The sequence below is a fragment of the Pongo abelii genome, chromosome 2, assembly GCF_028885655.2.
Source record: "Pongo abelii isolate AG06213 chromosome 2, NHGRI_mPonAbe1-v2.0_pri, whole genome shotgun sequence".
Taxonomy (NCBI): Eukaryota; Metazoa; Chordata; class Mammalia; order Primates; family Hominidae; genus Pongo; species Pongo abelii.
Genome location: NC_085928.1, coordinates 158,760,127 through 158,786,693, shown reverse-complemented (window position 1 = coordinate 158,786,693; position 26,567 = coordinate 158,760,127). Strand labels below are relative to the sequence as shown.

General features: G+C 38.2%; 1 protein-coding gene across 2 annotated transcripts in view; it reads left to right on the top strand.

Annotated features, from left to right (window-relative positions):
• Positions 1-26,567, top strand: part of CP (ceruloplasmin) — a 59,198-nt gene that overhangs the window by 14,833 nt on the left and 17,798 nt on the right. For both annotated transcript variants that reach the window (XM_024244366.3, XM_024244367.3), the window contains exons 6-14: positions 958-1,129; positions 4,826-4,965; positions 7,212-7,364; positions 8,496-8,707; positions 18,490-18,640; positions 19,965-20,177; positions 21,262-21,469; positions 23,092-23,231; positions 24,594-24,722. In XM_024244366.3, coding sequence (XP_024100134.3) covers positions 958-1,129; positions 4,826-4,965; positions 7,212-7,364; positions 8,496-8,707; positions 18,490-18,640; positions 19,965-20,177; positions 21,262-21,469; positions 23,092-23,231; positions 24,594-24,722 — 1,518 coding nt within the window. The remainder of the gene's footprint in view (positions 1-957; positions 1,130-4,825; positions 4,966-7,211; positions 7,365-8,495; positions 8,708-18,489; positions 18,641-19,964; positions 20,178-21,261; positions 21,470-23,091; positions 23,232-24,593; positions 24,723-26,567) is intronic.

The window sequence follows — 26,567 nt, the reverse complement described above, 5'->3', positions numbered from 1 at the left end:
AATCTAAAAGCTAAATATCTTTGAAATAATCTGAGCTTTTAACTGGCATCTTAGTTTTATTCCTATGATGGTATATATAATAATGTAATAAAAAAGACTGTAAGACAGGAGTATTATAAAGTAATGAAATCTGAAAATGTATTAGTTTTTGGAAAGAACAACTGGCCCTGAAAGTATAGTACTATATATACTTACTCAGCTTTGTAAAATATACAGTGTTGTAACATCCAGAAAAATTGTATGTTGCACTGGAAAGCACCCTGTTTTTCGACTTACTTCCATCAAGTATAATTAACTTTGTTCTTTATTTGATCCTGGCCATCCCTTAGTTTAACTCGATAAATCCTTTCTTTATCTCTTTAACTTAGGCAATACAAACATTCCTTGTTCTTGAAAAATATTAGTTTTTAATATTGGTCTACTGAATAAATTAAGTTTAACATAGGAGTTCAGATATTTTACTTTGACCTGCAAATATAATTGTTTTATCAAACATGCTCTGGGCCACAGAAGGCCCAGCACAGCAGACGCACAACCATCTTGTACAAGAGAGCAATAATACATGCTCATCTGGTACCTCCTCTTTGTACCTCCTCCTCCACCCAATGCAACCCCTTAAAATATGTCAAAGCCTCTCTTCTCTGCTTATCTACAGATTTGTTCTTTTTCTCTCATCAAAAGAACTACCAAGTGAAACCCCACAGAAACTGGTACCATATTTTGAAAACACATATGCTTAATATCTGTATGCTGTATGTACATAAAAAACAAAGAATGTCTGTTTTAAACTTGAGTTTTCCATCACTAATTTATTTACAGCTGTCTGCCCTAGTTTATAGTACTGTTTCTATCTGTCTATTCCTTCAATTTCTACTTGTCATCACCCGAGCAGTGTTTGCAGGGCGATAGGAGAAACATCGGCTTCATTAATCAATGCCTCTTTCTGTTTCATTTCAGCCGGTTTGCAAGCCTTTTTCCAGGTCCAGGAGTGTAACAAGTCTTCATCAAAGGATAATATCCATGGGAAGCATGTTAGACACTACTACATTGCCGCTGAGGAAGTCATCTGGAACTATGCTCCCTCTGGTATAGACATCTTCACTAAAGAAAACTTAACAGCACCTGGAAGGTAATTCACAAAAAAGAGTACTATTTCAAAATACGCTCTCCCCTGCACAAAGGAACTACAAAAGGCTAGTTCAGCAATTAAAATTTTAATTGGTATCTGAAATTGAGTAACTAGACTGCTAAATATTTATTAAGGTATTTGATGTAAGAGTCTGAGCTTGAGAAGTATGAGCTTTGAGTCCATGAAAAAAAGATGGGTTCAAAAGTTATCAAATGGTTGACAAAGTCCTAAGAAAACACTGAATACAATTAGATAAATCAATTAATTTGCTTTCCATTTCAGAAAATGTGGCACTGTACGATTCAGCAGCATTAAGTACCTTTACAGTACTGTATAGACGTCACCACTATCCATTTCCAGAACTTTTTTTAATCATCCCAAATGAAAACTCTGAACTCTTTAAACAATAACAACCTTCTTCCACTCTTTCTCCACCCCCTGATAAGCTCGATTCTACTTTCTGTCTCTATGAGTTTTCCTATTCTAGGCAACTCACACAAGTGGAATCATACAATATTGGTTCTTTTGGGTCTTTTATATCACTTAGCATAATGTTTTAAGATTTGTTCATGTTGTAGCATGCATCAGAATTTCATTCCTCTTTAAGGCTGAATAACGCTTCATTGTATGTATATACCACATTTTGTTTATTCATTCATCTGTTGATAAACATTTGGGTTGTTTCCACCTTTTGGCTATTGTGACTAATGTTGCTATGAACAATTGTTATACAAATATCACTGTTCAAGTCTCTGCTTTTAATTATTTTGCATATCCAGCTAGAAGCGGAATTGCATTTTCTTAATGATTAGTAATGTTGAGGATCTTTTCATGTACTTTTTGGTCATTTGTGTATCTTCTTCAGAGAAATGTTTATTTAAGTCCTTCAGCCATTTTTGAAGTGGGATTTTTGTTGTTGTTGTTGTTGTTGTTGACCTGTAGGAGTTCTTTATATATTCAGGATATTAATTCTTTATCAGTTATTTGCAAATGTTTTCTGGCATTCTATAGGTTGTCTTTCACTTTCTTGATAGTGTCCTTTGATGTACACAAGCTACTCTTTGTACATGTCTGAATGACTTCTACAGCCTCCCAGCCATTCTCTCTGTTTGTCTTCCTTTCCTACTATCGATTTTTTACAAAGCAGTACTGTGATCTTTCAAAAATGTCAATGAGCTGATGCCACTCCCCTGCTCCAAGTCTTTACTCATATATCACTTCCTCAGAGAAGCCCTGTTTGCCATCCATATTAAAAATACCCTCCTTGGAAAGGTTAAGTAATTCATCCAACATCACACAATAAATGGATAGCTAGGACTTGCTCAGCCCAGACCTGTGACTCCTGAAGCAGAGATTTAAGTCCCAGGCTACACTGACACCTACATGTGATTACTCCCAAAGCTGCATCTCCAACTCAGAAGGCTCTTGTGAATTTCAGGTTGCATTTCAAACTTCTTACTGACACCCCCACATGGATGAGGCTATTCAAACTCGTCTCCTCATCAAGTACTGCCTTATTTTATAGAAACTATCTCTGAAAGCTATCTACTTCTCTCCATCTTCTTTGCCAATACCTATGAACTCATCTCTGCCTCTCACTCAGATTTGAAAAGCAGGCTCCTGACTGGTCTCCCTACTGCAGTCTTGTATTTTCCAACACATTCTCCAAACATCTGCCAGAGGGATCCTCCTAAAATGCTAATCCTGAATGCTTAAATCTTTCAAATGCTTCTCACTGCCCTGGGATGGAAGCCTGAAACCTCAGCTAGGTCCTACTGCCTATCTCCCATCTATCTAAGCCTCATTCTTCACTCCTTTGCCCTGCCCTGCATGCTATGCTTCTGCCATATTTTCTAGAACATGGCATGCTCGCTCTTTTCTCTAAGCCTGCTCATAAGCAGTTTCCTCTTTGTATACACCTGCCCTAGTCTCTGTGCTACACACACACTTCATCTTGCTAACTCTACTTCCCCTTTAGGTAGTTTTAAGTAATCACTTCCTCTGGAACGTCTTTGTGGCCTCTTCGCTGTAGCTTCCCCAACCTCAAAGAAATGCTCCATAACACCCTGTGCTTATTACGCTGTATTATATTGATGGGTTCATGGCCTGTCTTCTCTGCCAGATGTAAGGTCCATGTGGACAAGGAAGAGTCCACCTTGCTTACGGTTAAGTCGTCAACACGTAGCAGGATTCCCAGCAAAGAGCAGGTGTTTGATGCATTTGTCAAGCGAAAGAAATGATGAATGAGGTGGCTTTGTGCAAGTCAAATAATTGCCTTTCTGAAATTTAATTTCTTCATTTGCAAAACAGGGAGAATAATACCGACTTTGTTGCGATGTCATGTGAGTTTCAGCTAATAAACAAAAGCTCCTGGCCAGGCGCGGTGGCTCATGCCTGTAATCTCAGCACTTTGGGAGGCCAAAGTGGGTGGATCACTTGAGGCCAGGAGTGCGAGACCAGCCTGGCCAACATACCAAAGCCCCGTCTCTATTAAAAACCAAAAAATTAGCTGAGCATGGTGGCATACGCCTGTAATCCCAGTTATTCAGGAGGCTGAGGTATGAGAATCACTTGAACCAGAGAGGCAGAGGTTGCAGTGAGCCAAGATCGCACCACAGCACTCCAACTTGGGCAAGAGAGCGAGACTCTGCTCAAAAAACAAAAAAATAAATAAACAAAAGCTCCTGAGCAGCTGGCCAGTGCTAATACACAATAAAGAGTAGCCACTGGGGCTGGGCGCAGTGGCTCACGCCTGTAATCCCAGTACTTTGCAACGCCAAGGCGGGTGGATCACTGAGGTCAGGAGATGGAGACCATCCTGGCTAACATGGTGAAATCTTGTCTCTACTAAAAATACAAAAAAATTAGCCGGGCGTTGTGGCGGGCGCCTGTAGTCCCAGCTACTCGGGAGGCTGAGGCAGGAGAATCGCTTGAACCTGGGAGGTGGAGGTTGCAGTGGGCTGAGATGGCACCACTGCACTCCAGCCTGGGCAACAGAGGAGACTCCATCTCAAAAAAAAACAAAAAACAAAAAAACAGGCCAGGCATGGTGGCTCACGCCTGCAATCCCAGCACTTTGGGAGGCCGAGGCGGGCAGACCATGAGGTCAGGAGATCGAGACCATCCTGGCTAACACAGTGAAACCCTGTCTCTACTAAAAAAATACAAAAAATTAGCCAGGCATGGTGGCAGGCGCCTGTAGTCCCAGCTACTCGGGAGGCTGAGGCAGGAGAATGGCGTGAATCCAGGAGGCAAAGCTTGCAATGAGCTGATATGTGCCACTGCACTCCAGCCTGGGCGGCAGAGCGAGACTCCATGTCAAAAAAAAACAAAAACAAAAAACAAAAAACAACAACAACAAACTAGCCACTGTGTTTTTAAACATTTCACAATTTGATAAAAAGATCCCATGGTAGAATCCTTTGTCAAGGGGTTGAAGGGGCTCTTCTGAAAATTTTCTCTTCACTTGAAAAAATAAACATCCTCCATGATTCTCTACTTCTTAACTGACCATCCTTCTGTGAGTGGACTGGAACTGTCTGCTTTGTTTGAGTAACTGGTACGGATTGCTGTAAATCACGGATAATATTCATCTCTAAGCACTGGTCAGAATTTTTCTCTTCAATTAGCACCTTAAGTGAATACCTGCTTTCTGTTCTACTTCAACCCCAGCATTAAACATTTTTCCCCCTGCAGTGACTCAGCGGTGTTTTTTGAACAAGGTACCACAAGAATTGGAGGCTCTTATAAGAAGCTTGTTTATCGTGAGTACACAGATGCCTCCTTCACAAATCGAAAGGAGAGAGGCCCTGAAGAAGAGCATCTTGGCATCCTGGGTGAGTTCGTGCAGAATATATGTGGCTGGTTTACTCTTCCCATGGGCTACATCAACCTCAGAAAGAATAGTAACTTCAGGACCTACTGCATGATTTCTATGTGTAAAGTAGGCGTGTGGAAGATAAAACAATAAAATGCAGCAGCTAAATACTTTTCCAAATGTAAATTACAAACAGTAAATTTTCATCATTAAAAGCCCTGCTGACGGCCGGGTGTGGTAGCTCACCCCTGTAATCTCAGCACTTTGGGAGGCTGAGGCGGGCAGATCACTTGGGTAAGGAGTTTGAGACCAGCTTGGACTACGTGGTGAAACTCCATCTTTCCTAAAAATACAAAAATTAGCAGGGCGTGGTGGCACGTACCTGTAATCCCAGTATCTCATGCCTCGATGCTGAGGCATGAGAATCGCTTGAACCCGGGAGGCGGAGGTTGCAGTGAGTCAAGATCGTGCCACTGCACTCCAGCCTGGGAGACAGAGCGAGACTACGTCTCAAAAAACAAAACAAACAAGCAAACAAACAAAAACCCATGCTGACCTGACTTCAAATGGTTATTTTTTTCTTCAAAGAGGTAAGGGGAATTTTGTGTTGTGTGTTTATGTGACTTGGTTTAAATAGATAACTAAGTTGTGAGCCTCTGCACTTAGTTAAAGATGTGTTCCCTTAGAAATAAAATCCAGGCTAGGGCCGGGCGCGGTGGCTCACGCCTGTAATCTCAGCACTTTGGGAGGCTGAGGCAGGCGGATCACGAGGTCAGGAGATCGAGACCATCCTGGCTAACACGGTGAAACCCGTCTCTACTAAAAATACAAAAAAAATTAGCCGGGCATGGTGGCGGGTACCTGTCCCAGTTACTCTGGAGGCTGAGGCAGGAGAATGGCGTGAACTCGGGAGGTGGAGCTTGCAGTGAGCTGAGATCGTGCCACTGCACTCCACCCTGGGTGACAGAGCGAGACTCCGTCTCAAAATCAATCAATCAATCAATCAATCAATCAGTCAATCCCAGGCTACTAATGAAAGAAGCAGGATCTGTCCTAGAGCCCTCCGCAGGCTGCACCCAGCCAGAGTCCAGAGACCTGTTCTTGCCAAGGCACGCAGGCAGAATAACATAGTGGGTAAGCAAACAGAGTATGGATTCAGATTGTCCTGGTTCTTTGCTTTTTTTTTCCTGGTGGTGACTCAGAGGTATAATACTTTTTGAACAAGGTATTACAAGAATTGGAGGCCCTTATAAAAGGCTGTTTTTTTGTGAGTACACAATGCATACATTAGCTGTGTGACCTTTGAAAGTTACTCAGCTTGGCCGGGCGCAGTGGCTCATGCCTGTATTCCCAGCATTTTGGGAGGCCGAGGCAGGCAGATCATTTAGGTCAGGAGTTCGAGACTAGCCTGGCCAACATGGCGAAACCCCCATCTCTACTAAAAAAAAAGTACAAAAATTAGAAGGGCGTGGTGGTGAGTGCCTGTAGTCCCAGCTACTGGGAGGCTGAGACAGAAGAATCGCTTGAACCTGGGAGGCAGAGGGTTGCAGTTAGCCAAGATCATGCCACTGTACTCCAGCCTAGGCAACAGAATGAGACTCCATCTCAAAAAAAGAAAAGAAAAAAAGAAAATTACTCACTGTCTGTCCCTGCTTCCTTCTGTAAAATGGGAACAATAGTTACTAAAGTTGGTATAGGAATTAAATCAGTTAATAGACATAAACACTCAGAAGAACAGATAGGAAACTCTCTATAAATGTCATTTTGTATATTACATAAAATATTTATGTAAAATATATATTTTTATTCTATAATTGGTAATCATTAATTTCGGTCATGGAAAATCCAAAACAGTGTTATCCTTCACATCCAAAACAATTCAACTTACCTGCTTTGGGTGGTCAAAGTTTATAGCTCCTAACTCTTGGGACAAATGACACACCTCCAGCCAACAGAAGATTAGGCTGAGGAGTCTCAACATTCTGAATAGTTTTTGTAGATGTGTAAAGCTTACTAACTGACTTGTACAAAAATGATAATCAATTTCATTAATCTGAAGTTGAATTAAAAAGCCCTTCTCTCTTTCCAACCTCAACATATCAGATTGATTATGGACTTTTCAAAAACCAAGCTTTCCATTCACCACAAATAAGCATGTTGCTTCTAGTAGTTCTTGCCAGAGAACACAGTCAAAGAAAATAACTGTCTTATACATTCTGCATGTTATATACCAAGGAAGGATAATAATTCTCTCTTTGTTCCCAGGTCCTGTTATTTGGGCAGAGGTGGGAGACGCCATCAGAGTAACCTTCCGTAACAAAGGAGCACATCCCCTCAGTATTGAGCCAATTGGGGTGAGATTCAATAAGAACAACGAGGGCACATACTATTCCCCACATTACAACCCCCAGAGCGGAAGTGAGTACAGCACTCTGTAACAAATCAACAATGTTTAATAACCCACTGTACTGGTCACTGACAGTGTCCTGCAAAAACTGAAGGCAGGAACTCCCAAGGATGCTCATATATCATTTCTAGGCATCATGCCAGGAAACAAATAAACCCCTTCTCCTACCTCCAATTGGTTTACGGAATTTTGTCCTGCCTTAATTGGATAATTATTGACAATCCTGAGAGTAATTTAGTTGGGTTGTATCAATTATACATTTCTGGAGTACCCTGGGTGATTTTTAATTTTTAAAAAATTTCTTATAAGAATGTTCGATGTTCACTTTAGAATATTTGAAAAATATAGAAAGGTAGCAAAAAATACTAATTATCCATAGTTCTATAAACAATCACTCTTATATTTTTATATAATTCTTCCATTTTCATCTGTATACATATAATATATATTTTAAATATGGTTGAGATCATAGCAAATAAATGTTATTTTAATTTCATAATCAGAGTTTGTTCTCTTAGCATTACAAGGGTTTTATAAACATAATTTTAATGACATAAAATATTTCATTATGTGGATTTTTTGACTATTTTTACATATCAAGAAGGACCAGTGAAGACTAGTGACTTTGCTACCACTTGCAGTGTGACTATGAACAGGTTATTCAAGTGTAAATTTGAGAGATTTAAATAGGATCACCTGCAAAGTTCCTTTCAGTTCTACAATTATGGAATGGAATGTAATTTTCAGTTCCATTTTATTCAATAGAAAATGCATTGATTACACTGTATTGCCAGGCATTGTTCTAGCTGACAGAAGTGTAGAGACAGTGCTTGCCTTCAAGAAAGTTAAGCTCTGTTTGAGAGAAATACACACAATATAACATGAAAGGGTGCTAGGGACATTCCCGGAAGATGTGTGAGCACAAAGAGGGGCACCACTCCCAGGAGGAGGTTTAGAAGAGTCTATCTGGATGCAATCACATCGGCCTGTTATCTGACACCACAGCATAAGTGGGATTCCATTCTAATTTATAACAAAGAACTCAGAAGTGGGCTATTCTAGACTAAACTTAGTCTACTTTGTGGCTCAAATGACCACATTAGAAAGCACATTTCACTTCTCTAATGTGACCTTTCTCACAGGTGTGCCTCCTTCAGCCTCCCATGTGGCACCCACAGAAACATTCACCTATGAATGGACTGTCCCCAAAGAAGTAGGACCCACTAATGCAGATCCTGTATGTCTAGCTAAGATGTATTATTCTGCTGTGGATCCCACTAAAGATATATTCACTGGGCTTATTGGGCCAATGAAAATATGCAAGAAAGGAAGTTTACATGCAAATGGGAGACAGGTAAGTCCAACTGGGGAAAAAAAATTGTTCAATCTCTTTGAAAATGATCATTTGACAGAAATGGAAATATCTAACCTCATCATTATCTCCAAAAATACTTTAGTATATACCTTTAAAAGATAAGGATTTCTTTAAAAATGCCTACAATTATCACACCTTAAAATAATAACAACACATATCATAACTCTTTAAAGTTATCAAATAGCCAATCAATGTTCACATTTCCCCAACTGACTTATTAGGTCTGTTGTTTGGATCAGTATCCAAACAATTACACATATTACAATCAATTTATATGTTTCCTAAGATTGTTTACTTGCAATTTTTCTGTTGCAAGAGTCATTGATCCTGTAGAAGTTTCCCATGTCTTGATTTTACTTATTTTATCGTATGGTATCATTTAACACAGGGGTCCCCAACATCCCCCCCACACACACCCATGGGCCACACAGCAGGAGGTGAGCCTGTTAGGTGGTCTGTTAGGAACTGGGCTGCACAGCAGGAAGTGAGCAGCAGGCAAGCAAGCATTATCGCCTGAGCTCTGCCTCCTGTCAGATCAGTGGTGGCACTAGATTCTCATAGGAGTGCAAACCGTATTGTGAACTGTGCATGTGAGGGATCTAGGTTGCATGTTCCTTATCAGAATCTATGCCTGATGATCTGAGGTAGAATAGTTTCATCCAGAAACCACCCCCTTTCCCAATTTTTTGTAGAAAAATTGTCTTCCATGAAACTGGTCCCTGGTGTGAGAAATGTTGGGGATCGCTAAAACATGTTTCTTTCTCTCTGCTTTTATTTCCTGTAACTAGTAGTTACATCTAAAAGTTTGATCTAATTCAGATTTTTTTTTTTTCTTTCAAGACTGCTTCAAATGTGGTACTGGGCACTTCTATCAGGGAGTACACAATTTACAGTTGTCCCTTAAATGGGGATGTTATCAGCTACTGATGATGGTTTCCTAGATTCATAAACTAATCAGTGTTGCATAATAGTAATATTCTAATTCCATCTTCCTTTCTTTATTAGCTGGCATACTTCTCTATAAACAGAAACTTCTTAATGAATTATTTGGTTACCCTGAGGTACACAGTATATAGAAAGGGTTTGACAAATACTTGATTCATTCCCTATATTTATAAGTTTTCAAATTAATCACTCTCCTCTAGCATGCTTCAAAGGCTTCTCAATATTTTTTTTACTTTTAAGTAGCGTTGTGCACTCATAGATTTAAGCATATGTGGTGTGTTACAATTCACTGCTGTTATTCCTACTGATGTTCAAAGTATCCTTTTTGACACTGAAGGACTTGTTCAGGTTGACTCCTTTATTTTTACATCATAGTAGTCTTTGAAGATTCTTTGCTTTCTAGTATAACCAGACACCAGGCTCATTTTGCCCATTTTCTGAGCCAGAACTGGAACTAACCATTTGTTCCCCAAAGCCCTGGTTTTTTGTTTCTTTGTTTTTTTGGTGAGGAATCATTTTTGGAACCACAATGTGGGCACTAGAGTTGCTTGTTGCTATTGGGCAAACAATTGTTTCTGGGTCTTTTCAGTGGAAGAAAATGGGAAAAAACTTTTCAGATAAATTCATCATGATTTCATACTAATACTTTCGATTCAAATTTGAGTCTACAGATTTTTTGGCTTGTTATTGACTGCATCAATCTTATATTTGTATCTGCCTTAAACTGCACTGAAAAATCTTATTTTTTTAATGACACCAACATATTCACTTGATTCATCCCACAATATACACACAACAGTCTCAGAATCAAAATTCCAACACTACAATCAACAATATAATTACTGAAAACAGTTTTAAGATTTGTTCGCCACTCTTTTTGTCCTTAGAGTAGATTAGCCAAATTACATATTTAAAGTCACTTGGAATAGTTCTTCTCTACATAGTTTTGCCGCCACTGGATATAGAGGGTTAATTCATTGTACTTCTCTGTTTCAGAAATTGCTTTTAAAACTGTAATATTCGTTTATGTAAGATATTCATACCTCACTATGGTTAACTTTTTTTTGTTGTTTTATAGTTTATTCTTTTTTTTTTTTTTTTTTTTTTTGAGACGGAGTCTCGCTCTGTCATCCAGGCTGGAGTGCAGTGGCGTGATCTCGGCTCACTGCAAGCTCCGTCTCCAGGGTTCTCGCCATTCTTCTGCCCCAGCCTCCCAAGTAGCTGGGACTACAGGCGCCCACCACCATGCCTGGCTAATTTTTTTGTATTTTTGGTAGAGATGGGTTTCACCATGTTAGCCAGGATGGTCTTGATCTCCTGATCTCGTGATCCACCCGTCTCGGCCTATTCTTCCATTTTTAAATAAACAAATGTGTGTGTATTCATATCTTTGCTTTTTTCACTTTATAATAGGATCTGAACATCTCTTCATAGTATTGTATGGAAATATTGCTCATTCCTCATTTCTTTGCATAGTATATATTACTCTGATGTGTGGACATGCTACAGTTTATACAATCAGTCCCTTATTTGACAAGTGTTTGGGTGGTTTCTAGTCTTTGCCTTCACAAATACAAAACAACGTACAGCTTTGTTCGCTTTGTTCATGTCTGTCTGTATTTTTGCCAGCATACCTTTGTGATAAATTCCTAGAAATTGTATTGTTGGGACAAAAGGTAAATGCTTATACAGTTTTGTGAAATATTGCCAAATCCCCCTCTGTAGTTGTGCCAGTTTCTATTTCCAGAAGGTATACGTGAGATTATCTGTGTTTCCACAGCATTATTACAAACTATATTGTCAAATTTGGGGATTTTCACAAATCTGATAGGAAATAAATGGTACAGTCGAGGGGTGGATCATATTTATCTTTTTCTATATGGCTATCCAGTTATCTGCAAAAAAGCTAAACTTTCCCGCATTGATTGAAATGCTGCCTTTATCATCTACTAAAATATTTATACATAAGTGAGTTTATTTCTAGATTTTCTATGCTGTTCTGCTGGTCTTTATTCATGCACCAATACCATACTGCTTTAATTAGAGAGCCCTTTAATATGTTTAATGGCTATAGCTATGTCTCATTTCTCTTCTTTTCCATCATTTTAATGGCTATTTTTGTCTACTTATTCTTTTTACTGAACCTTAGAAGAACTTATCTAGATCCAGAAAAAAGGCTTGATAGTGTTTTATTGAGATTGTTTCAAATGTATAAGTTAAAGTAGGGAGAACAGACATAATTATGAAGTTGAGTCATCCTACATAAGAATGTGTGTCTTTCCATTTGTTCAAGTCTACTTTTGTGTTTTTCAAGAGTATTTTATATTTCCTCTTATATGGATCTTGGATTTTTTTTAAGATTATGCCGAGATGTTTTATTTTTATTTGGCCTTTGTAAATGGTAATACCATCACTTAAAACTTTAAATATGTGTCTGGGTGCGGTGGTTTACACCTGTAATCCCAGCACTTTAGGAGGCTGAGGTCAGTGGATCACCTGAGGTCAAGAGTTTGAGACCAGATTGGCCAACATGATGAAAACCCCGTCTCTACTAAAATTACAAAAATTAGCCAGGCGTGCTGGTGCATGTCTGTAATCCCAGCTATTTAGGATGCTGAGGCACAAGAATCGCTTGAACTCGGGAGGCGGAGGTTGCTGTGAGCAGAGATTGTGTCACTGCACTCTAACCTGGGGGACAAAGCCAGACTCTGTCTCAAAAAAAAAAAAAAAAAAAAATTTAAAATATGTAACTGAAAAAAAGAAGGTTTTCTACTTTTAGATTCCTATTCTTGATCTTGTGCTTACTTTGGAAGGAATAAAACAAGACTAATGTTTATTAAACTCTCTCCAGGTACTGTCACACATATTACCTTATTTAACCTTTGCAACAATACAAGAGGCTATGTATTTTTATGCCCATTTTGTGGACAAAGAACTGATGCTCAATGAGTTGAGATTTAAAATGAGATTTACCTTCTGCACATTTCATTATCTTCATTTTGCAAATGAAGAAATCACAACACAGGAAGGCCTACAGAGGCATCAGAAGTCTACTAGCCATGTGGGTACAGATTAGTTATTTAATATTTCTCATGCCCATCTGAATCATCTGTAAAATGGAGATGATAGCTGCCCTGCTGACGCATCTTGATGGGTTGCATTCTTTCGTTTTGAAAGAAACAAATGGAATGAATATAGGTTAAAGCCCTGGGTAAGCTAAAATATATTAAGCTGACAATGAATGATTAACTTGTCTAAATGCATACAACACAATGTGAAGTCAATCAATTTCTAAAGCAAGTTCCTGACTTTTATAACTATTCTTTTTTAAAAAATATCATTTTAATATGAAAGTATTTCATGAACACTGTGAAAATTATGAAAATATATGGAGGTAAAAGAAGAAAATAGTCTCAACACAAAAAAGGGATCACAATTGCATATATTGTTTGCAATTTGCTTTATACACTTAAAAATATTATGATTACCCTTCTATATCATTAAAAAAACTTCAGCCTTATTCTGAATGACTGCAAAGTATTTCATGATATGAATGCACCATAATTTATTCAGTCAGTTCCCTACTGTCAAACATTTAGATGGTTTGCAATTTTTTACAATGATGAACCTAGTGTATTTGACATACTATTTTTTGTTTTAACTAAACAGTAGGATATGCCCATTTTTACTTCACGGGAACAAATCTTGGGACTTAAATTTCTAGGTCACAGGCCAGGCACAACTTATGTGCTTGTCAAACTGCTCTTCATAAAGTAGTATTTTTCAAACTGCAGATCATGACCCATTTAGTTGGTTGTAACTAGCGACTAGAATTTTTTGAAGTATCAAGTGGGAAAGAAGAGACAATGTCAGAGTATACCACATACAGTAAAGAAAAGTAAGGGTTAAGGAAATTTCTTTTCTGGTGTGTATGTGTGTGTGTGTATATAGGATCACAACATGAAATGTACCTCTTATGTGGTTGCAATAGAAAAGTTTGAAAAACACTGCAAAAAGTGTAGGACAGAGGCTGTTCTCTGCCGTTTTACTTATACTTAGTTTTAAATTTTTACAAACGGCATAGGTGAATTACTGCACCTCATTCTCATTTAAATTTATAGTTTAATTAATAATGTTTATTGACCATTTGTACTTCTTTAGTCAATTTCTTGGTGATGGCAGATATTCATTTTCAATTATTAATCCATAAAATATCTATATATTAAGCCATATAATATATATATGTGTGTGTATACTACATTCGTATTATCTTTGTTATGTATAATGCAGGTCTTTTTCTTTTTTGTATGTATTTTTTCATATTCCATTATTGCTTACAGTTGAGTGTTTTTACTTTTTTGTTTGTTTGCCTGTGACAATATAGCTGTTTTCAGTGTTACATAGCCAAATTATCAATCCTTTTATTTATTTTTATTTATTCTCTTATTTATTTTTTTAATTTTATTTTTTTATTTTAATTTTATTTTTTATTTGTTTTTTTATTTAATTTTAATACAATTCTTTTATTTATTTTTATTTATTTATTTTTCTAAGTATCATACTTAGAAAATTATTTTCTATTCTATAGGTAAGTAAATATTTATCAACATTTTAGTCAGTATCTTAAAAATGCTACTTGTAACACATTTTCAGTTTGGTGAGTAGAGCTCTAAGGCTCTAAGTTTTATCTTTTCTAAACAACTATTAGATTATCTGAGCATTATATATTAACAAATCTATTCTTTACTCACTGATTTGAAGTGTCACCTTTAACATATTATAAATCTTAAATATATCTGGATCATTTTTCTAGGTTTCCTAGTTTACCATGTGACCTATCTGTACCAGTACCTGTACCACATTGTTTTTATTATTGTAGCTTGTAAAGTTTTAAATACATGATAGAACATGTTCATCCATTACTGAAAAGAATTATTTTTCCCTTTTATTCTTAGATACCCTCACATATACATTATTCTAGATCAATTTTAATATAATTTTGTTAAACTAAAAAACTGCCATTGGTAGTTTTTATTATTATTACATTAAATGAATAGCTTTAGTTGGAGAGAATTCATCTCTTAGCTATAGTTAGTCTTTCACTCAGGAGCCCTTTAATTCAAGTTGTCTTTTTAATTATTCAGTAAATTCTTATAGTCTTTTTCATATTCATCCTGCATGTTTCTCATTGAATTCTTGTTTTTCTTAATATAATGCATAACATGGTATTTTCTAGTTGCATATTGTCATTACAGAAACAGCTGTTAATTGCTTAACATTTATTTTGGAGCTGGACGTCTTAAATATTCATTTCTTAGTTCAAGTAATTTCCAACTGATTCATATAGGTTCTATATTATCTATAAATAATGCTAATTCTCATTGCCAGTATTTCAAATTTGTTCTATTTTCTTGCCTTATTATGATGGGTAGAATATTAAAAATAATATTAAACAATAGTGGAATAGCCAGTAGCCTTGTTTTGTGTCTGATCTTAATGAGAACATCTCTATTTATCTTACCACTAAGTATGAATTGGCTAGTGGTTGTGCTTTATTCTACTTATAGTTTACACTGAGTGTTTTTAAAACAAATCACTTGTTTAAAAAACAAATCACTTGAGCTGCTTCAAAAACATCCTGTGCTAGGTACAGAATTCACTGGTAAATAAGACAAATAAGTTTCCTGCTCTGATAGGTTTTTATTCTAGTGTATATGGGAGGAAGGAGGGGAATGGGAGGAAAGGAGATGAAGATAAGCAAACAAAAGAAAATGAAATAGATAACTCCAGAAAGTGACAAGTTCTGTAAAAAAAAAATAGGGTAATGAGATAGTGAACAGAAATTCTAGTTCAGATAATGTGGAGATAATATTTAATGTGATACCTAAATTTCAAAGAGGCAGCCTTGCAAAGATCTGAGAGGAAAGCAAAGGGAAGAGCTAATGCCAGAATGTCATATTTTATAAAAATTTCTTTTTAGATTTTCTTGAAATTATTATATAGTTTTTCTCCTTTAATGTGATCAACTACAAATAAATATGACCAGCTACATTAAGGACTTTCTAATGTTAAACTATCCTTGCACTCTGAAGTATGGTGAATTTTTCTTTAATATATTGGTGGGCTGAATTTGATCGTGTTTGATTTAGAATTTCTCATTTAAGCTTATAAATGAAATGAGTTTAGCTTTTGCTTGCTTTTTCAGATATTAATATCCATGGTTATACTATCTTTATTAAATAAACTAGGAATAGTCTAAATATTTGGGAACCATCTGCTCCCTAGAGAGTTGAAAGAAACTGCCTGTAAAAATTATTTTGACTTTTAAAAAGGAGTAGTTTTGTTGTTCATGGGGTTTTTTCTTTTTTTTTTGGACAGAGTCTTGCTCTGTCGCCCAGGCTGGAGTGCAGTGGTGTGATCTCAGCTCACTGCAACCTCCGCCTGCTGGGTTCAAGCGATTCTCGTGCCTCAGCCTCCTGAGTAGCTGGGACTACAGGCGCCCACCACCATGCCTGGCTAATTTTTGTATTTTTAGTAGAGATGGGGTTTTGCCCAGTTGGCCAGGCTGGTCGCAACCTCCTGACCTCAAGTGATCTGCCTGCCTCGGTCTCCCAAAGTGCTGGGATTGCAAGTGTGAGCCACCGCACCCAGCCTGTTTATGTTTTTAATCACTATTTTATTTCATCCATGAGTACTGGTCTAGTCGGGCACTTCTTTCTAAGTCAGTTGATCACTTTAATTGCATATAATGATTTACATTTTTCTCCTCTATATATGTGGTTATATTTCTTTCTCATTTCTAATGTGGTATTTTTTGGTTCTCTCCACCTTTTTTATTAGACTTGCCAGAGATTTATATATTTCTCTGGCCTTTTCACATAATATATTTTTGGGTTTAATCATTTTACCTGTGTTAAATGTCTTAATTTATGTTTTTGTGTTTATTAATTTTTCCCTGTAACTAATTTTAAAATTTTTTCAGATATTTACATTTATTTTTATTTGGTCTTAAGATAAAAAGCTTTTCAGATTCTTAGTTTATACGTGTAGTTACATTCCATACATTTTTCTTTACAGCGTGCTCACAGACGTTACTTACCAAATCTCAGTATTTCATTTTTATTTTCTCTTTGATCTAAGTTATTTGGATCAAAAATGACATTCTTTTTTTACTTTTTGTCCTTGACTAGTAATTTTTAATTTTATTGCATTATGATCAGAAAACATGACCTGAAAACATTTCATTGAAGTTTTCTCTGTTGATCAGTATATAGGTGATTGTACCAGTCCCTGTTGGAATCCTTATACATCTGAAAATGACTTTTGTTGTTCTTTACCTGGTGTTACATTTTTGTATCATAATATTTTCTTCTCAAAAAGATAAATGCTACTTCATCTTCTTCTGGCATTTATTATACTTGATAATTTCAATGTCAACCTGATTTTTTCGTTTCATACCTTTTTTTTTTTTGAGATGGAGTCTCGCTCTGTTACCCAGGCTGGAGTGCAGTGGCTCGATCTCGGCTCACTGCAAGCTCTGCCTCCTGGGTTCATGCCATTCTCCTGCCTCAGCCTCCCAAGTAGCTGGGACTACAGGCACCTGCCACCACACCCGGCTAATTTTTTTTGTATTTTTAGTAGAGACGGGGTTTCACATGTTAGCCAGGATGGTCTCGATCTCCTGACCTGGTGATCCACCTGCCTCGGCCTCCCAAAGTGCTGGGATTACAGGCGTGAGCCACCGCGCCTGGCCCTTTCACAACATTTTTAAAATGGAAAATTTACCAGGACATTTTTAGGTATAGATCTCTATTACTAATTTTGTAATTTTGTCTTGTTTTCAGGAAGCTTTTGAATCTGAATCCTCTAGTCTTTTCCCTTTGTGGTGACAAACACTTCCACTAGTATTTCTTATGATTGTGCCTCCTCCTTTTATAACTTCTTTCTAAAATTATTACAATGTGTATATTTTTCATCTTCAAATGCTCTCCTCTGATTTATGGGAGCTTTCTTTAGATCACCTTCATCATAGATTCAGTTCTCTGCAGGATCTAACCTTCAGGTCTTTGCTTTAGTTTGATTTTTTTCAATTTGATAATCACCTTATCATGTATCTGAAGGACTTATCTTAAGGGAAAGACAGGCAATAATCTCTAACGTATTCTCTCCTTTGAGAGTCACTTATTCTCAGGGGCTCATTTGCTTTGATTCCTTTGACTGCCTTCTTCTGAACTACTGAATCATTTTATAGACCAGATACATTTCTGCTCCCTTTTTTTTTTTTTTTTTTCCACTGGGAGAAGTGGGAGGAGGTGATAATGTTTGAACAGCTGACTGGAGATTGTTTGAATCTCTGTTCAAATTCATTGGGAGGTTATTTCTTCATCTAGGATGATTTCTTCCTCAAATCTGCTTCCATCCTGCTCTGCCTTACAGGAATTCTTCCAGTTTTCATGAATGTGGATGACATCTTCCCTGATTTCCAGCACAGACCCATATTCTTTCCTATTTTAACATTTTTTTTTTTTTTGAAGGCTTCAACTGGTATGCACAATGTGGGCAGGAAGGTAGAGTTAGAACTTTTAGATGCAGAGAGAGACTCAGATTACCATATTGAACCACAAATCCACTAAACAGATACCAAAGAAAGCTCTGGTGGTGAACTGAAATATTTCATGAACCCTAGTTTACAAAGAGCAACAGAAACTTCTGTTCTCATTCCTTCCCTTAGGCGTGTTTGTGCACAAATAGTATTGTGCACATGGAAGTCTTCTGCTTTACTCATTGTCTCCATCTCATTTTGTTTTGATTTACAGAAAGATGTAGACAAGGAGTTCTATTTGTTTCCTACAGTATTTGACGAGAATGAGAGTTTACTCCTGGAAGATAATATTAGAATGTTTACAACTGCACCTGATCAGGTGGATAAGGAAGATGAAGACTTTCAGGAATCTAATAAAATGCACTGTAAGTACTGCATCATCCACCAATCTACTAAAGTTATTTTAGTACTGCATATGTAATGCTTTTAACTAAACAAAAATGTGAAGAGCTTTGCTCATTGATTATTTTTCAATAAATGATTACAATAGTGTCCTGAAGGTAATCTCATTGGTTATTTGATGTGTCAGTCAATTATCCATTATTTCACTTAATTCAAGATATGTCAATTACATGAACGGTCCTTCAAGTGTGGTCCCTATATCAGCAGCCTCAGCATCACTGAGGGACTTATTAGAAATGCAAATTCGTAGACCCCTACCCTGACCTACAAACTTTGGAGAAGGATCCTGGCAATCTGTTTTCAACAAACTGCAGATGATTCTGATGAACGCTACAGTTTGAAAACTACTGGATCAGATGCTTTTCTCATTTTGGCTCAATAATGACAGGGCTCATTTGATTATTCAATATGCAGAAAGATATGATCTCAGCCCTCAATGATTCTAACCCTTGACTGCACATTAGAATCACCTGGGAGCTTTTAAAAAATGACCAGTGCCCTGGAATACCCCCAGCTATTTTTATTTAAGTCTAATATCAGATTTTTTTAAATACCTAGTGTAATTCTAAAAAGTGGTTAGAGCTCAGAGACAGTGAGTTCATTATTCAAAAGGCCCACACCACTAATGGACATCAGTAAAAATTATTGTAGCTAATAGAAGAAAAACATGTAAAGTTGTGTTACAAACTGATTTTTTTAAGCTAGGTACTAGTCATGCTACCCACAATCTTTAAAATATTTCTTTTGATTCTGCATTTTTGTACATTTGGAAGCATTGAGAATATTATTCATCAAAAATAATTAAATATGCAAGATAAAAAAACCTCCTACATATGACCTTTCCTGTTATTCAAGATGAATTAGAGACTTTTTTTTTTTTTTTTATCTAGAACAGCAACACACTCCCAGTATATGGTGCACAGGAAAAGCTGTTATAATTCGCAGATTTGGGTGCTCACAAATATAATCACTTAAAGAACTGGAAATAACAGAATCATTGTTTTAGCCAGGAAGAGCAGTGGGATTCCCAGGTTGCTAGGGACACTAGTATAGAACTTCAAGAACTATGCATTCAGCTCTGCTCCTTTCAGCCAGCGGCTGCTCTGGAAGTGCCAGGAACGGCAAGGAGTTGCAAGGACACTCCTGACACATAAAGCGTGGGCAAGCCTGAATAGGTCTTTCAAAAATTAAAAGTTAAAAAAACAAAGTTGGTCCTGGAAAGTCTGGGAGGTTGTCATGTAGTAGAATCTAAACCACTTCCAAAATGTTATTTCCCAACTTTTACAGCCATGAATGGATTCATGTATGGGAATCAGCCGGGTCTCAATATGTGCAAAGGAGATTCGGTCGTGTGGTACTTATTCAGCGCCGGAAATGAGGCCGATGTACATGGAATATACTTTTCAGGAAACACATATTTGTGGAGAGGAGAACGGAGAGACACAGCAAACCTCTTCCCTCAAACGAGTCTTACGCTCCACATGTGGCCTGACACAGACGGTATATTTACTTAAAACCAAGTCTCTATTGGATGAATTTGTGTAGTTTTGGTTTAAAATCCTGTAGCAGAATGGGTTGGGTGATAAACTTATCCCTTCCCCCTCCCAAGTGCCCTTCCTATCTTTGAAAGAGCAAGTCTGGGCCACTATCAGCTGAAGTATGTACCAGATAGGTCCGTTTCCTAGTTACTGAGGAGAATGTGGAGTAAGAAAAGAACAGGGTGTGGTTTTCTCCATTTGCATAGGCTCCTCAAGATGATCCCTTTTTAGATTATGGTCCTTTTAAAGATAGCTGGAAAATCAGACTAGAAGGGGAATGACTCCCATAAATATTCTGCACCTAAGTTTTTCATCGTGTCTCTGTAGCCTAGATGTAGTGTTGGCTTGTTGGTTGCAAGTGAATATTCTATTCTAGCATTGTAGCCGTGCAAATTCAGAGACATCTACAGACCTGGCTGTGAATGAGTAAAACAAACTAAAACTGAAGAGAAAGAATTTTAATCGAAATGTGAAAATATGCTAGCTTGTTTCAGGCTTTATTTGGTTTATTATACGCCACTGAAACTTAAGACAAACCCAGTGTCACCCTTTCCTTCCTTCAACAAATGTAAATACAACAATGAACCAAAGAGATAAGATGTCTCATGCTGCTGAAATTCTAATGCAGGGAGACAGACAACAAGCAAGTATATTAATATACATATATGTCAAGTGATTATAAGTACATAAAGAAAAATAAGGCAGGTGAAGGGGATGGTGACTGAGAGGGGAAAGGGTCAAGATTCTCTCAGGAGGTGCTACTTAAGGAGAGACCACAATAAAATGAGGGCATGAACCATGAGGATATTTTGGGGAGAAGGCAGAGGAAACAGCAAGTGCAAAAGGTCCCAAGGCAGGCACACACTTGACCTGTTCTAAGAACAGCAAAAGGCCTATGTGGATGGAGCAGGGTGAGCAGGAGGTGTGGAAAGCTAGATCACCTAACTGAGGCCACGATAAGGACTTCAGCATTAATTCTGAGGAAGGTGGAGAGCCCCAGAGGGCACTAGCAAAGAAGTGACATGTTTTCTTATTTACCACTCCAGGGACTTTTAATGTTGAATGCCTTACAACTGATCATTACACAGGCGGCATGAAGCAAAAATATACTGTGAACCAATGCAGGCGGCAGTCTGAGGATTCCACCCTCTACCTGGGAGAGAGGACATACCATATCGCAGCAGTGGAGGTGGAATGGGATTATTCCCCACGAAGGGAGTGGGAAAAGGAGCTGCATCATTTACAAGAGCAGAAGTAATTCTCCAGACTCTGGTTCCCAATTTCAGCAGTAATTTTAGGTTTCCTTTTCAGAGAAGTAAGAATTACACCAAATTTTAGAAAAAAAAAAGTTGCATTAAACAATAACAACAAAAACAACAACAAAACACTTCCTAGGAACTTGTCCTCATTCATTTCCGCTTCTTTCAATTTCCTTAAGAGAAAATTTCCATTTATCTTCTTTGATCCTTTGGAGTCTTGCTTTCTTTTCTACTGGAGTGTCTTCTCACATTCATGTGCCCTCATGTTGTCATTTATATTCAAACTTAACAAAAGTTAATGCCCAAATTCAGAGCAGAAATATTACTCCCCTTAGCAACTGTTTGTTGCTTATTTTTCCTTCAGAGTTTTCATTGTTAGTCTAACAATCGGTCATTTCACATTCTTAAAACTGTTATGTATGGAATATTTTAAATGCTTGAAGATGATATAGCAGATATAGTCTCTACCCTCTAAGAACTTACAGGAAAATATGGCACAAAATTACCAGTAACATGTGCATCATGGAAAAGTACAAAATAAATTCTTATGAATAGATATAAGTAGAGGATGATTATTAGAGCTTCAGAAACATTAATTTAGAGCAGCATCTCTCATCACTTCTAGTTAGCCCTTTCTTCATACTTTTCCAAGCACTTTCCTCTCCATCATCCCACTTACATCATGCACTGACCACATGGAGATGATCTGAGGGATTGGGGTGGGCAGGTGTTCAGAGCCAGGGTGCATAGCACAACTGGTGACCTGTGGCTAGGCAGTGGTTACCTGTCTGACAGCAGTAGTGAGTATAGTTTGCAGTGTAAAGGAGTAAACTTTTATTTTGTAATTGGGGTAAAATGGTTAAAAGGCTACAGGTGCCAATAGAAGTAAGTGAAAACTGGCCGGGTGTGGTGGCTCACGTCTGTAATCCCAGCAATTTGGAAGGCCGAGGTGGGCGGATCACGAGGTCAGGGGACGGAGACCATCCTGGCTAACATGGTGAAACCCCGTCTCTACCAAAAAATACAAAAAATTAGCCGGGCATGGTGGCGGGCACTTGTAGTTCCAGCTACTCGGAGGCTGAGGCAGGAGAATGGCGTGAACCCGGGAGGCAGAGCTTGCGGTGAGCGGAGATCACGCCACTGCACTCCAGCCTGGGCAACAGAGCGAGACTCCTCAAAAAAAAAAAAAAAAAAAGAAGTAAGTGAAAAGGGAATGCCTGGGAAAAGATGTCCATTTCAGTTCCTATAAATCAGAAATATTGGACTCATAAAATTTTAGAGCTATAAAGTAATCTTAGAGATGATCTGTTCAAATATCTCATTTTAGGGATGAAAAAACTGAGGTTCCAATAGGCAGTGACTAGCTGGAGGAAATTTTTGCTAGTGGCAGGGTAGAAGCCAGGACTCAGATGGCTGCACTCAAATGGCTAGGTATGCTTTCTACCACACATACTTTTAAAGTCTTAATATTCATTCTTACTTGGATAAAAGAGTGATGATTAAAAACTACTATAATTACTCTAATAAAAACTATATTTTTATTCAAAATTTAAAGTTTAAAACTTAAGTTACATTTTCATTAAGACAAATACTAACCTTAGTTGTTTTTTCTTTAAGTGTTTCAAATGCATTTTTAGATAAGGGAGAGTTTTACATAGGCTCAAAGTACAAGAAAGTTGTGTATCGGCAGTATACTGATAGCACATTCCGTGTTCCAGTGGAGAGAAAAGCTGAAGAAGAACATCTGGGAATTCTAGGTATGTTAATATCTCCAGTTTATCAGGTGTGGGTTAATGATGTGATGCTACCTGCAGTAACAGTCAATTCATGTCTATGGGTTTCATTTTCTTGGTTCATGTATCAAAGTTGTTCAAATAAAAATTTAAAAGTTAGTTATCTAATAAAATAAGACCGATGTTTATTAAATAATATGACATAGTAAAATATTACTTATTTCTCTTGGAAACAATGTATTGTCCCGTATACTGATGAAATTATATACATTTTGTTTTTATCAAATTGATGCCTGTAGTTTTAGTGAAGTTCCCAGAAACTATTTTCTAATGAAATTCTGTTTTTTGACAGAGTCTCACTCTGTCGCCCAGGATGGTGTGTAGTGGTGTGATCTCAGCTCACTGCAACCTGCCGCTCCTGGGCTCAAGTGAGTCTCCCACCTTAGCCTCCCAAGTAGCTGGGACTACAGGGATGAGCCACCATGCCTGGCTAATTTTTGTATTTTTAGTAGAGATGAGGTTTCGCCATGTTGGCCAGGCTGGTCTCGAACTCCTGGCCTCAAGTGATCCGCTCACCTCAGCCTCCCAAAGTGCTGGGATTACAGGTGTGAGGCACTACACCTGGCCCTAATAAAATTCTTAACCAATTTATCCCCATTATCCTACCCATTCCTCTCAAATTATAGCTATTTACTTTTAAAATTAAAATATAAATGATTAATTACAAGAAGAAATATACAAAAGGAAATTAATTACAACAGGAAATAAAAGAAAAAATGGTGCCACGCACAAAGCAGGGGAAAAGCTGCCTTCAATTTCTTAGGACTCACTTTAAGACAGAATGTCTAGAACTCAAGCAACACTGGTCTTGAGACATTTCTTTAAAACTATCAATTGCAGGGACCCCCACTCCCATCCCCACCCCACTGTGTTCCCATACTGTCAGCATTCCCCTGAGGCTTGGTTATCCTCAACCCCTAGACTAAGACACCAAGGCAAAATGGCATTGTTGCTGGAGCACAAAAGTCCTACCAGATAAGAGACAAGCTAAGATTGGATAAAGGGTAGAAATGGGAGGGGTATCCCCACAGCAATGGCTGCAAAATGACTCCTGGCCAGATATCCAACCCACCATGATTAGACCGGTACTCTGCAAAGGACTTTCAGGCCAAACCTCCCCTAGAACTCTTAAGAGATAAACAAATGGTCTCCATTTTTATTTCCAGTGTATTGATTCCAGATTCCCTGGGACGCAGTATAAATCAAATCCAAGAGTATTATACCACAAACCCATGGGGGAGAGAAACAAGTTATCTTTGCTGATCTTTGCTTTTATTACTAAGTTAGACCTTCTGATTGGACACTCTTCCTTTTCACTTCTGCCAGGTCCACAACTTCATGCAGATGTTGGAGACAAAGTCAAAATTATCTTTAAAAACATGGCCACAAGGCCCTACTCAATACATGCCCATGGGGTACAAACGGAGAGTTCTACAGTTACTCCAACATTACCAGGTACTCACGGGGGCGGGGTTGGGGTGGTGCATTTTAACAGGCTGTACAGCCTTTCCATAGATTACTCTCATCATAGAGATTCTGGACCAAGAAAGTGAAAAGGGAGGTAGTTGTGAAGAAGGGATGCAAGGAGGTGTCTGTGTGTATGCAAGTACATGCACATGCTCGTATTAAAAAAAAAAAAAAGTCCACAGGAGAGCTTGAGAGAAAAACCTGAAGGTAGTGGACATCTACGAATCCTCAAGGGTGAATCAGAGAGATGCTGTCTCCTCGCTCAGCTAGAACACAGCTCAGATGACATCTACCACACTGCATGTGGCTGGATGTTCCCACGTCTGTCTCTAGCACATGTGGTTCTAAGGGCCAGAGGCTGCCACTTGGAACTCTAAATTCCCCCATCTAGTCCAGTATCTGGCATGTATTAGGAGATCATCAAATGTTTCTTTAATAAACATAGAGTAAAATCTTAAACAGATTATATACATAGGTGAGCATTTTCTTCTTCTATTAGTTATAAAGTTGGCTTCCAGGAAAAGACTATTTCTCAATAACTTAGCAGGGTGTAGCAAGGGTGCTATTTTAGGTAGAGGGGTCAGGAGGGCTTCCTTGAGGAGGTGGCATTGTTGAAAACACCTAAAGGTTGAGAAGTAATGAAATTCAAGTAATTGTGCACGAATTGATTCCAGGCCCCGAAGACAGAAGCATGCCTCGTGTGTGTTTGAGCAGTAGCAAGGCAGCCAGAGGCTAAAGAAAAGCACACAAAGGACAGAATGCTAGAGATGAGATCCAGGGAGAGCAGGGGCCAGATGAAGTAGGGAGGACCTCAGACTCGAGATTTAAGACTGATGTTCTGATGGACACTCTTTAAGGGGTTGTTGGTGATGTGTGGTTAAGTGACCATAAGGGGGCAAGGACAGAATCTGCGGTCAGTTAAGGACCATTGCAATAATCTGGGTAAAATCATCATCATCATCATCATCATCGAGATTTGGAAGACGGTGGAAGCAGCTGAAGTGGTGAGATGTTATCATATTCTGGTTCTATTTTAAAGGTGGTGCTAAAAGGACCTGCTGGAAAATGGGCACTAGGGAGTGTTAGGGAAGAGAGGAGTCAAGCATGACCCCAAGGTTTTGGGCACTGACCACTGGTGGAAGAGTAGGTTGTAAAGGGTTGTGGAAAAGAGAAGGAAATGTTATTTTGCAGATTATGAGAATAAGTAAAAGCAGAGATGGCAAAACAGTAATACGTGCAGGTGGTGAATCAATACTTTATATTCTAGTGAAATTTTCTGCTTAGAAAAAGGGTGAGGACATAGGAACAGCTCAGATTGAGGCTTGAAGAAAAAGTAAGACATCTACATCACTTGAGACTATCTCTGTTGTCTTGCTTGATTCTCTAGTGAATGTCTGTCGGACTCTGGCAGGTTAGTGTGATAGCATGAATATGTAATGCTGTGGTCTAAATAAATGGGATGGAAAATGAGTGTGGCTGGGATTGGTGAGTGGGCATGGCCAAAAGTCGAGGTCTGTGAGCAGTTGCACAGGAAGCCCTGAGGTGAATGGAAATGCAGATCAGACTGGAGAAAAGCCTAGAGCACATGGGAAAAGGGTAAGAGCCTTGGCAAAGTAGGAGGGTGAAGCAACTGGTCGTCTTCAAAATGCCAAGGCCGAGGGTGTGGTTATGTCCTGTATGTGGGAGTAGTGACAGAACAGCACATGGTGTGATAGAATGAGATGGACTGGAGGGGGAGGTAAACATAACTGTGGCAAGTCGGTGACTCATGAGATCAAGAGGTCTAATGGCTCCTCGCCAGGAATCATGAGCTCACTAAGGATGATCATGAGA